This window comes from Antechinus flavipes, chromosome 2, assembly GCF_016432865.1.
Source record: "Antechinus flavipes isolate AdamAnt ecotype Samford, QLD, Australia chromosome 2, AdamAnt_v2, whole genome shotgun sequence".
In the NCBI taxonomy this organism is placed as follows: domain Eukaryota; kingdom Metazoa; phylum Chordata; class Mammalia; order Dasyuromorphia; family Dasyuridae; genus Antechinus; species Antechinus flavipes.
Window position 1 is genome coordinate 611,860,929 of NC_067399.1, and position 12,120 is coordinate 611,873,048.

General features: G+C 33.6%; 1 protein-coding gene across 50 annotated transcripts in view; it reads right to left on the minus strand.

Moving 5' to 3' along the window:
• SORBS1 (sorbin and SH3 domain containing 1) overlaps positions 1-12,120 on the minus strand; it is a 350,893-nt gene that overhangs the window by 51,384 nt on the left and 287,389 nt on the right. For 40 of the 50 annotated variants that reach the window (XM_051981698.1, XM_051981697.1, XM_051981725.1 and 37 more), the window contains 2 exons: positions 10,816-10,930; positions 5,205-5,288 (listed from right to left, as the gene is read on the minus strand). In XM_051981698.1, coding sequence (XP_051837658.1) covers positions 5,205-5,288; positions 10,816-10,930 — 199 coding nt within the window. The remainder of the gene's footprint in view (positions 1-5,204; positions 5,289-10,815; positions 10,931-12,120) is intronic. The other 10 variants (XM_051981748.1, XM_051981747.1, XM_051981750.1 and 7 more) reach the window with 1 other exon arrangement.

Sequence of the window (12,120 nt, forward strand, 5' to 3'; positions counted from 1 at the left end):
ATGCTAAGTATGCTGCATATATTTCTTGCTGCTAAGGTTTTTTTTTTAATTCTTTTACAATTTATGCTAAATAACTTATTGCAGGATTATTAGGAGCATGGAACATTTCCTCAACACACTTGCAGATTCATTTTAACAAAAGCGAAAGTTGTTTTTTGTTTTTCTATGACCTAAAGTCCTGGTCCTATTTTCTACTTGATTTTCTGTTACAATGTTAGAGAAATATTACCTGAATTCCCCTGCTTTCCCCAAAGATTGCTTTGAACCTTGGCCATGAGGGGGATAGCCTGTGACTCTTAGATACCAATGACCACCAGCACTGCTCTTCTGGCTGGAAACTCTCATTTCTGGTGGCTGCTTTTTTTTCTTTTTTCTTTTTTTGCACACTTCTTTTCCAACTCCATGATCTCTCCTGAATGTCTATCCATTCCCTCTCCAATCTTTTCCTTCCTTGATCCAACTAACTATTCTCTAAGAAAGGAGTAAAAAAGGTTTTGGAATTATGGTTTCAATTTTTTGGGTATTTTTTTCTCCTTTAATAAAAACATATATTAAAGAGCCATACTTCCAGGATTGGCCATTTGTTAGGGTTCTGACTCTCCAACTAAAAAAATAATTCTAGGCAGGAAGTGATTAGCACTTATAGGCAAACTTTAAACCCATCACTTTCCTGTGGATTGATCTACTCTCACTGCCTTAAAGTCTGCATCTCCTCTAGCTTCATTGACACTAGAGTTTGTCTTAAAATTGGGTCTCTTTTTAATAGAAAAAAAATCAGTATAGTTATATAAACCTGATTATGTGTCTTGTCTTATTTATTGTTACTTTTCCTCTTTACTTCCTAACAAATGTATGATTGGGTGAAAGATCTGGGCCAGTCATGCAATAAGAACAAGAGATAATCGCTCAATAGACAAAAGGTTGTACTCTTTGTCATAGAATTTGTTTTTCTTTAAAAAAGAAAAGTCAAAAGGAAGGTTTCTAGTGTGTTGGGGCCCATTTTCCCCCCTAAGCCAACCCCTTATGTGTTGAAATGGTGATGGGGAAAAGTCATTAGGTGGAAGGGATAACTGTATAAGAAACCTCATCAAGAACATTTGGATGTTTCATTTTTCTGCCTCAAGACTTATCATGTGGCAACATGATATAGTGGACTTGAAATCAGGAAGACCGACTTTTAAATCCTGGGTGAATCACCTGGTGCCTTAGTTTCTTTATCTCTAAAATTGGGTTGGACTTGATGCCTCCTAAGGTTTCTTCTACCTCTAAATCTACAATCCTAAGTATGTATTGTTCTCCTTTGTTCAATAATGTAGGAGGTATATGCTGCTCCTTATCTTGCACAATTATTATCTGTTTTTCAGATTAATCTGTCCATAATTTTTGATAGTCAATAATAGCAGGAAAATCTAGGTTCAAGTCTTGTTCTGACCTTTGCCAAATTACAACCTCTCAACGGCCCAGGTAGATCTCTATTATTGTAAATGACAAAATTGTTCATCTGCATCTAAAGAGGGAATTTGTAAACTGGGAATCTCTCTCAAATCTCATCTCAAACAAAAACACAGGCTCAGCCCAAAACCATGCAACCAAATAAATGAAACTCAAATGCTAACAATATGAGCAATTAATTGAAATAATTTTTCTTGAGGGAGATATTTCTTGATTACAGAAATATTAGGATTTCATGGAAAATTAGAAATAGAAGATGCTTAGAGATCACCTAGTTCAACCCTTCCATTTTACTTTTGCTAAAACAAAGGTTCAGTGACATGCCCAAAGATGTGGCAGAAATTTAGTGGCAGGTGTAAAAGGTATAAGGAATGAGTTCCACCAAAACTCTTAAAAATGTTTCCCTGATTCTTATTAGGGTATGGATCCACATGGATCCTAAAGGTCACTTTCCCTAAAAGTCACTTCTATTTTTATAGGTACTATAGATGGGAAAAAAATTAATATTTTGTATCAGGACTGCTTATAGCATGGGGGAAAATAGTGGTATTTCTGGAGAGCATTTCTTAGACTTCTAAAAAAGATTAGGGATGGAAAGACAGAAAAACTCCAATTTAAAAATATATTCTAAAATAACAATAAATGATAGCTACCTTTGATAAAATGATCCTAGAATAATTATGAGAATAAAAATGAGATAATATTTATAAAGTACTTTGCAAACCTTAAAGGGCATGTGTCTACACATATGATACCACCCCAAAATATTTATAGAAGCATTTTTTGTGATAGCCAAGAATAGAAACAAAGTAGATATTCTCTGATGGGAAACTGTTAAACAAAGTATGATACGTGGATTTAACAGAATACAAAGAAGCATGGAAAGGTCTATAGGAACTGATGCAGAATGAGATGAACACAGCCAAGAAAACAATATGCAAAATTATTATAACAATGAAAATGGTAAGAATAACCACATACTAAAAATAAAAAAAATGAGTTGGATTTTCAGACTTTTTCAGCATATTGATCTTTTTTGTTTTTAAAAAGTGCTATTTGTTATTAATTTTTTTTTGGGAGGGGAAGAAGGAATGATACTGGATACTAAGGAAAATTATGATGATACAAAAAACAAAAGATATCAATAAAAACTTTTGTTTTTATCAGTTGTGTCTGACTCTTTGTGATTCTGTTTAGGGTTTTCTTGGCAAAGACACTGGAGAGGTTTGCCATTTCTTTATCCAGGTCATTTTATAGATAAGGTCAAACAGGGTTAAGTGTCTTGCCCAAACTCATACAGCTAGTAAATGCTTGAGGTTGCATGTAAACTCAAGAAGATGAATCTACCTATTTCAGGCACAGTGCTATATTCTCTGTACCACTTAGCTGCCTTACATAAATGTTAACTATTTTTATAATAAACTTTTTTTTTTTAAAGGTTTACAAAGTACTTTAAAAATATCATTTCCTTAATTCCCACCATAAACTTGTAAGGTTGGTACTATTATCCCTATTTTACAGATGAGAAAAATGAAGTTAAGAGAGATTATATAATTTACTCAGGCTCAACACAAGTGTCTCAGGCAGGATTTGAAGTTGGATATTCTTGAATCCAAGTCCAGAGCTCTATTCACTGTACTACCTGGCTTCTTGTAAGTTCTATTCTAAAAATTTATTTTTTATATCTTTTGGAATTTAGACTCTAATTTCAAAAAGAAATAATGGCAAAACTGGTATTTCAGTTTTCTGGTTAGCTTGCAGAATCCTATTTAATTCTAAATATGGCTAAAATGCTACTATCTATTTATTCTTAAAATAGTAGAAAAAATTCCTAATGCTACTAATCAAAATATAAAGTTAAAAAATTGAATAAGAAATAGTTTATCTAGAATTGCATGAAGAAAATGACTTTACATAATGAAAGAAGGGCTATGAGAAATTTTTGCAAAGATTTTGATTTCTCAGTACTTTCAAGGTTAATAGCCCTCATTCTTAATCACATGTAATTAAATTAAAATATCAAGACATTCCTTTTCCTTATTAAAGGTATATTATCAGCATTATTCTTATATTTATTAGCTTTATAAGAGAGTTTTGTTTTTGTTTTTTGTCTTGAAAATAGACTGGAAAAGAATATATAAGGTAAAGAGTTATTCTTATAGCAAGTAGACAAGATTCAAAAGGAAAAGGGAAGAATATAAAGAGAAAATATAAGTAAAAAAGAAATTGTTCAAGATACAATTAATTGAGTTGTTAGGTTGAAAGACAAGGGCAGAGAGGAGAGTATAATATATGTACAAGCCTGTAGAGGGTGAAGATAGGAGATGGTAGGGGATTTGAGACATATAGTTCTCCAGGTTGGCCACCAGAGGGAGATGTCACTCCAATATAATTTGGTCTATTTGGAGGCGGTATTTGGAGGAGTGGATGCTTATAAGATTTTCACAAACTGGTGCTGGTAATTGTAGAAGTCTGAATAGCCAAACCTTGTCAACTCAAATGAGTTTTTAAAATCTTAGTGAATGACAAAGGTCATAAGATTTAACATTTAAAAAAAATATCAACTCTTGATTATAATAAAAATTCTACCCCAAATCACAACTGAAATGATAAACTATTAAATTCTCATATAGATGTTCATTAATGCAAGAGGTGTGCTGAATCCAGATCCAAATTTTCAAGATGGGTATCATATCTTGAAATGCAGCAAATATTATATATCAGGGCTTGATTTGTTTTGTTGATTGTCTAGGCTTATGGGGAAAATATTAATAATGCAAATTAAATGTAAAAGTATGCTCTGTGGACATTCCTTCTCCTCTACCTCCAAGGTTAGTTGTTAAACATTTACCAGTATGCCCCTAGATAAAGCCCTTGATTTTTTTCAGACTAAATTTCCTACCTCACAAATTCTCTTTTGTAGCTGAAATACTGACTTATATTTTAAAGTTAATTTTTAGCCATCAAGAATAAAGAGAGAGGGAACACATATTTTAAGGTTGATTCTCAGCTTCTGATTTATGCAAACCAAGAGGAAGGAAACATCTTTTTAATATTCCTTCTGTGCAACAAATAAAAAGCCTTTTTTTTTTTTTTTAAACAGACTGAAAATAGATGTGTGGAAATTCCTAATTACCAATCTCATTCTCTGATTTATGGGCACTATCTCATTAAATTTGCCTATAACTATGTTACCTTCTTGGACAAAGCCTACATGAGTTCCATTAAACTTTCTGTTTATGAAGTACTTCATTCAATCTGCTCTAATATTATTTCATGTGACTAAAACAACCAAAAAAAAAAAAAAAAACCCAAACAAACAACCCAACCCCAAATAATCTTTAAAGAAAAATAAAGCAGCAACTGTATCATTCTTTTCACCAGATATGATGTGTTTTGCTGACTATCTTAAAAATGCAAGGGATACTGGGATATGGTTAACCAAATGGATTGGGAAAGAAGTATCTAAAATTGTGCTTGTGGTCATATTGTGGACCATTCTTGTGGTCAGTGACTTGAGAATTCCTTCCTAGGAGATCCTAGGTAGATAGGAGAAAGGTCCATCCGATGTTTATTGTCATTAAATACCTAACATATATCAGTAATGATAAATTGATTTCTCCCTGGATGTCAGATGCTGCTGCTCTATCCTTACTGTGTTCTTTGACAGTAGATCTGAGACTTCTGGGCAAATGAGCACCTACAGCATCATTTTAAAAGGAGGCTAGGTCCACGGAAGCTCTTAAACTTACCGGTCTCCCAAACTCCAATTCCGAAAAGAATTTATACCAAGGTTCATTCTTTAAATCTATCTCTTCTGGGCTTATATCCCGAGTCTACAGGAGTTGGTGATAGGCGAATGGAAGAAAGAGAAGGATACCATTATGCAAAGATTACATAGGAAAAAGGACCATTAGAGATGCAGTACTTTCCACGTTGATATATGTCTATCATATCCAACTCTAGCATTTTTCTATTATTGTTGAAATGTACTAGAAATGAGGAGTGGAGGAGAGGATGTTAGAAGATGTAAAGGAAGGTGTAAAGTTTACACAAAAGTAGGGAGGTAAGGCTAGTCAAGGAAAATGACTCAATTCACAGTCACAAAGCAAAAGCACAAGATAGATAGGTAGTCCTGTATTAATATCACTGGACAAGGCTCCGTCTCACCCAGAACTGATTAATTTTTATTGTTACATATTTGTTATTTTGATAATTTTTTATTTTTGCTTTTTAAAATTAAAAAAAAAAACCAAACTGTTTTTGTAAAGAACCAAGCTACAGTTATGAAATACTTTTTTTTTATATTTGGTCAATTTCTGGGAGATGACTGCAAAACTTGTTCATTTGACAAGAAATAAATATACAGGTAACACTGTATACAAGCCCACCTTTTCATACTGCATCTTTAATGGCACATGAATATGCAAGAAACCACGTCCTATAAACAGTAAAGTGAAAGATGATCTTCCAAGTAGGAACAGAGAACACGAGTAGAAAGAACCCATTTCAAAACAGGTGTTTAGGGATGAAGCAGACAATATCCTTTGTGTTCTAACAAGGACTAAAGAATTAATTTTTAAAAAATTAAAGTTAAAGAAAAGCTGGACAGGACAGATAACAATGCAATAGAAAGAAGAGTCACTTCTGGGTAATATTAAAATAGTCTGGGTTAGATTTTTTTTTTTATCCTATAGAATTCTCATTGGAGGACGATTTTCCTCTGTATGGTTTCATAATTTATATCTGTGTAAAATTCAAATCCCTTATTCTGAGGAACAAAGATGTTCCTGAAAAATTATCTATGGAGTAAATTTCTGCAACTCTAGTCATCTTTTCCTGTTTTCTACCAACAAAATGAAGATGCATTACCATGAGAAAAGCTTTGGCCTCAAGATATAGTATCACATACTATATATACTTTTGTATTCACATAAAAAAAAGTCACAGACATTTCAAAATCAGAAAAGAAATGAGAATTTTTGATAAAATATGAATTACAAAGAAAATAATCTACCAAAATGTAAAACATTTCAATAGAAATTCTGTTTCTTTGGGGTTCTCTGCACATGAGTTCCCTCACCCTTTGAAATGGCTCTGTTTCTATCCCAAGTTTTTCATTATTCCTTTTGTTATATTTTGTTATGAGGTGACATCTCTTAATTTTAGTTTCGTTAATAGCTTTTTTACAATGGTTAGCAAACACCAATGGGTTTATTTAGCACCTTTTGAAAGCTCTTTATGGTTCTGGCTAGCTCCTTTTCACATATGACATATATCACCTACATCTCTTACAAGATTTTTACCATTATTCTTTCAGTCTGTAGATTCTGATTTCTATGTACTCTATTTCCTTGAATGGCAGCTATCTGGATTCAAGCTAATCTTTAACCAATGTAGAGATAGAATACATCCAGTTTAAAAGCCAGTGGTAATGGGCATTAATGACCAAGTTTTGTCCTCTTAATCAAATACCTCAGTTTTGATCCCTTTTAAGCCAGAGACAATTTTCTATCATTTCACTAAGGCCCTGACTCTCAAGTCCCAAAGAAGAAGATATTTGAAATAGCCTAATCTAAGTATTTCTTTTGAGTAAATAAGGCAAAAAAAGTTAAAATTTAAATAATACTTGCCTAATATTTAGGAGAAATAGGTGTTCAGAAGGGAGTAGCTTAGATCCTGGGAAAATCTGGTTCGTTGTGGAATAGAGTTTTGTGATGTACTATTATGTAGTTTATTCATATCAAAATGTTATTTATAAACCATTCCCTGGGAGCAAATAAGGTATTTCTGGAAGCTACATTAACTCTTTCAGGACAATGATAGTAAGTATTGGTCCCCACCATCTTAACAAAACTAACCCAAGAATTCCTTTTTGCTAAGGTTTCTCTTGCCAGGAATAATTAAGGCTGTGCTCAGTTTGTCAATCAATACAGGGCTAAGTTCGCCTGTCTATTCTCTCACAGCAGGAACAAAATTTCAGCAAATCCTGATACTAAATGTTAACTAAAACTCTCCATATGGCAGTAACATCTGCATTTCATTTTATGATTTGTAGTTTAGTTTTTGATCAAATTACATATAAGATAAATGTTCCAAAATGGCCCCAAACTCCTGCTGGCTTGCCCAGCTTACCTCTGGGGTTAGATCTCCCAGTCCAAAGCAGGGTTTTCTATGTTATTCACACTCATCCCTTTTACACCTTGGCACAGTCCCTAAAGTGTAACTACTCCTTTGTACAAACAGTCCAGATCTCCTCTGAGATGAAGTCCAAACCTGTCTGCTGTGCACAGGTGCTTATGCACGAGCTGGAATTTATCATTTTAATAATGAAACTGGATGATGGAATGGGGAACATGTTTCATTCAGTTTCAAGATGGTACTAAGCTATGGTAGGGGGGATGACAAGTATAGGAGAGGAAAGGAAAAACATTAGAAATAATTTCCATATATTAGAGAAGGAAAAAAATAGCACACAGGAATGAGTTTCAGTAAAGGACTTTTTCGGGGGGTTTGGGAGGAGGGATTGCCACATACCAAATACATGTAGGATTATGACAAAGAAGATGATAACTAACTATAGCCAATTTCCGAAGGTTGGAAGAGAAGGGTAAAAGCTTTAGGAGTTGGGTCAGATATGGGGGAGAACTTCCTGACAGTGAAGATTGCCATACTTGAGAGAAGTTCACCATAGGAGGTTAGAAGATTTTCTATGAAAGCATTCTAAGATGGCCATAAATCTCATCAATCTAGGATTGTTTCGGTGTGTATCTACTTATGGGAAGAGTAATCAGACTTAGGAATATTCTTCAGTGCCATGACATTTTTCTGTCTTCCCTTCTGACAGATGGCTTACAGAAACCTACCCAGACATAATTTGAAATGGCATTCTTAGTAGGAATAATGACTTAGAATATCAAGGAAAAGCTGACCTCTAAACTTCTCTCTTATAACATTCATATGTGTATATGTGTGTGTGTATATATATATATATATATATAAAACAATGTGTCAGTCCATTTTTTTTTTTTAAGGTAGAAGGATCACCAATGAATGGCAAACTCTGATGATGAACATAGCACTTGGGCAAATTACACCCTACCTTCTCTATTCATGTTGCATTTGGAACTGCCCAAAACAAAATAAAACAAAATAAAAAAACCAAGCAGGATCAAATACTACAAAAATATAGGAATGGTTAACATGTCACAAAAGGTGGCATAGTAATAGCCATCCAAAGACTAAAACTTGCAATAAAATTTCTCTTTTCAAATCATGATATTCCATTCTTTCCAAGGGTCTTCTCTTAAAAAGCAGTGCTCAACTTGGAATGTTGCTTTTTCTTTGAGTCTCAGCCAAGGAACCATCTTCTACAAGAAGCCTTATCCATTCCTCCCTTAGTATCTCCCCTTTGGGACCACCCCCAATTTATCCAGCATATAGTGCTGTCTTTCTCATTAGCTTGTGAGCTCTTTGGGAGCAGGGAGTGTTTTTTGGCCTTTCTTTGTATTGGCAGTATATAGCACAGTGCCTGGCTCATAGTAAGTACTTAATAAATGCTTGTGATTGAATTATTGAAATGAATTGCTAGCTTTTAGGGAATAGTCACTGAATCCTCATTTTTCTTGAAGACCTTTTTTTCTAGTCTATTCTCCTTATCATTGGGTGCAGCTAGAGATTAAAGGAACTCCTGCTTTCCCAAAAAGATCCATATGGAGTACAATAGCAACCCTACAGCAATCGTGTATAAGAGGTAAAGACAATGTTGATTGATTCTTGGTGTTTCCTATAATACCACTGATAAATCCCTTAGAAAGCAAGGTAAAGGAACTTCTATAGAGCTTATGCAGAAATATTGTCATTTGTGGAACACTGAGAAAATAACATCTAAGGAACCCTCCCTGTTTCCTCCATTTTGAAAGAAATTCCATAAATTACTATCAACTGGAAGGAAAAATCAAAAAAATGAGTCAATCATCAAGAAAAGAGATAGGACAAACTGGGAACAAATAATTACCACTTTAAAATTATTTAACTCTGCTAATATATTTTGGTGAGGGCCAAGAATAGCATTAAAGTATACCATCATTGGATTGCATTATTTATTTTTTAAGCAACATATGCACCAAAGCATACTGGTCCCATTGGAAGAAGCAATATAATTGATATAAAACTTCCAACTACAGAAAGGAATAGTGGCAATGTAAACTGTTCTTCTGGAACTTTCTGCTTAAAATAACCATTTTATATATTAAAAGCTCAGTATTAGAAGTTATGATCATTTTGGTGAATTATTGGCTATTTTCTGAAATCAAAGCAATTCATTTTATTTTTTTTTATGTCTCTCACATGATGATTCTAGGAAAAGATAAATCATATATTACTTGAAAACATATGAACTGAAAAAATTTCAAGAAAACATGTATGATGAGAAGTCTATTTTTATTGTCTGTTTGTGTTATACCTGGTCTGGTTAGTTTCCCTAAAAACATATTCCCAGCATGAATTTCACAATGGAATTCCAGCAGTAAAAACCAACTGCTGTGTTTGGTGGGGATAGAAATGTTTGGCTGGCTTTTGAATTCTTTTATCTACACAATTCAGTATACAAATCAATTGTTTCTAATGTTTAATTACCAACGGGTGGGGCAGGGGAGGTTCTTTATCAAGCCTGTTTGCCATTTGCAAAATTCTTCAGTATTTCACAGACCCAATGAATGGAGTTTGTTGTTTTTTTTAAAAATGGCATTGTGTATGCCATTTTTACTTATAGATATGAAATTATATAAAGAAGTCATAATGCCTGAAAAACACTGGATTTATGCCCTTTCCTCTTCCCCCTACGCCACTCATAGGTATCAAAACAAGAATAGCTTCATAGAGAAGAGGCATTTAAAGTTCATCCTCAGAGTATTTTCTTACTCATATCATCATTTTAAATACTGAATTTCTAACTCACTAGTAACTTTCTGTGAAATAGATACATGATTAAAAACAAGGAGCCTAGAATGAAAACCCAACAAATTAACTAAGGATTAAAAAACAATGACACTGACAAAGACAAGTAGTAAATTAGCATTTTCTTAAAAATTAGAATTAGTAAACTCATGCACAGGAAGAACAATAAATCTATGCTGTTTCCCTCCGTCCCCCCAAATAAAATTCTTTAAAAATAATTTTAAAATTATTATTTCAATAATTCACTAGGAAGGTGAAATATGCAAAAATATTTAATGTAAGCATTGTTCTCCTGAATAACACAATTCTATCATAAGCAGAAAAATATAAATCTCCTTTATAATGCAGTCAAATCCAAGAAATTAGGGAAAAGGAGACAATGGAACTATAAAGTGGATTAATTACCATCTTTTCATTTGTCAGAACTGAAGATTTGCCCGGCTGATACTCATAAATACTTTTAGGTTCTGCACGGTATTTTCTAGTGTCCACTTTCTTATCTGGGGGCTCCCAGTCATTTCTGTGGAAGAAAAACCAATTCGAGTTATTATCAAGAAAAATGGCATTTCCTTTGGATGTAACATATAGGCAGCCTGCATCTCTAAAATAAGATCACTTTGAAAGAAATATATGTATGTATAATATATATTTAAATAGTAACTGAAAAATAACAGATGATAGTCTACTATTTAGGTCTCATACAAGCCAGATTGGAGAAAAAAGGATGGGTCATATTTGGACCATTATGCAGTCTGCCTGTGATTATTTTTTTGTTTAACTGGACATTTTTTGAATGAAGAAACTTAAGAAAGAATAATTTAGTTGTGGTTTTTTATCTTCTATTAACACATTTACAATTTATAGGATGCTTGTGCTGCTCTTAAAATGTGCAATTTTCTCTGGTTAACCAGCTATAAACATGGAGCTCCCATCATCTTATATCTCTTGTAGTGCTGAAAATCCTCTATCTGTGTACTTTGGCTTTAGCTGTTGTGAAAAAGGATTAGGCTGCTCTGCTTGGCTCCACTGGTAGAGAACAAGAGCAATGAATAGAAGCTTTAGAGAGGAATATTTTGGCTTCTCAGGAATAATAAATTTCTTGATAATTAGTCTAAGTAGAATGAGTTGCCTAGGATAATGAATCCTCTCATTAGACAGAAATCTTCAAGCAAAGGCAGGGACAATAATAATAACTGGTAATTGCTAGTATTTCTTTCTATCTATCTATCTATTTATCTAGCACTTTATGATTTGTAAAGTGCTTTACAAATCTCATTTGGTCCTCATGACAGCTCTGGAAGGTAGCTACTATTATTATCACTGTTTTACAGATGAGGAAACTGAGGCAAACAGAAGTGAAGTAATCTGGTCAAGGTCACACAACTAGTGAGTATTTGTAGCTGGTTAGAACTCTAGTCTTCCTGATTGTAGGCTGTATCATTGTTAAGGGGATTCTGGGTCTGTTTAGCTTCTAGGGCCCCTCTCACTCTGAGATTCTGTGATTTTGTGCCTGTATCTCCCAGAGAGTTTAAACTCTTGAGAGAGAAGAAACAAAGGAATCAGCAAATAACTAAAGACTGAGCATTTCCCAAAGTGCCTAGCATGGATCCTTGCACACAGTAGGTGTCATGAAAATATTGAAGGAATAAATGCCAAGAAATGATTTGTATTCCATAGAGATATGGGCAAAAGAAATGTATTCACACTTAC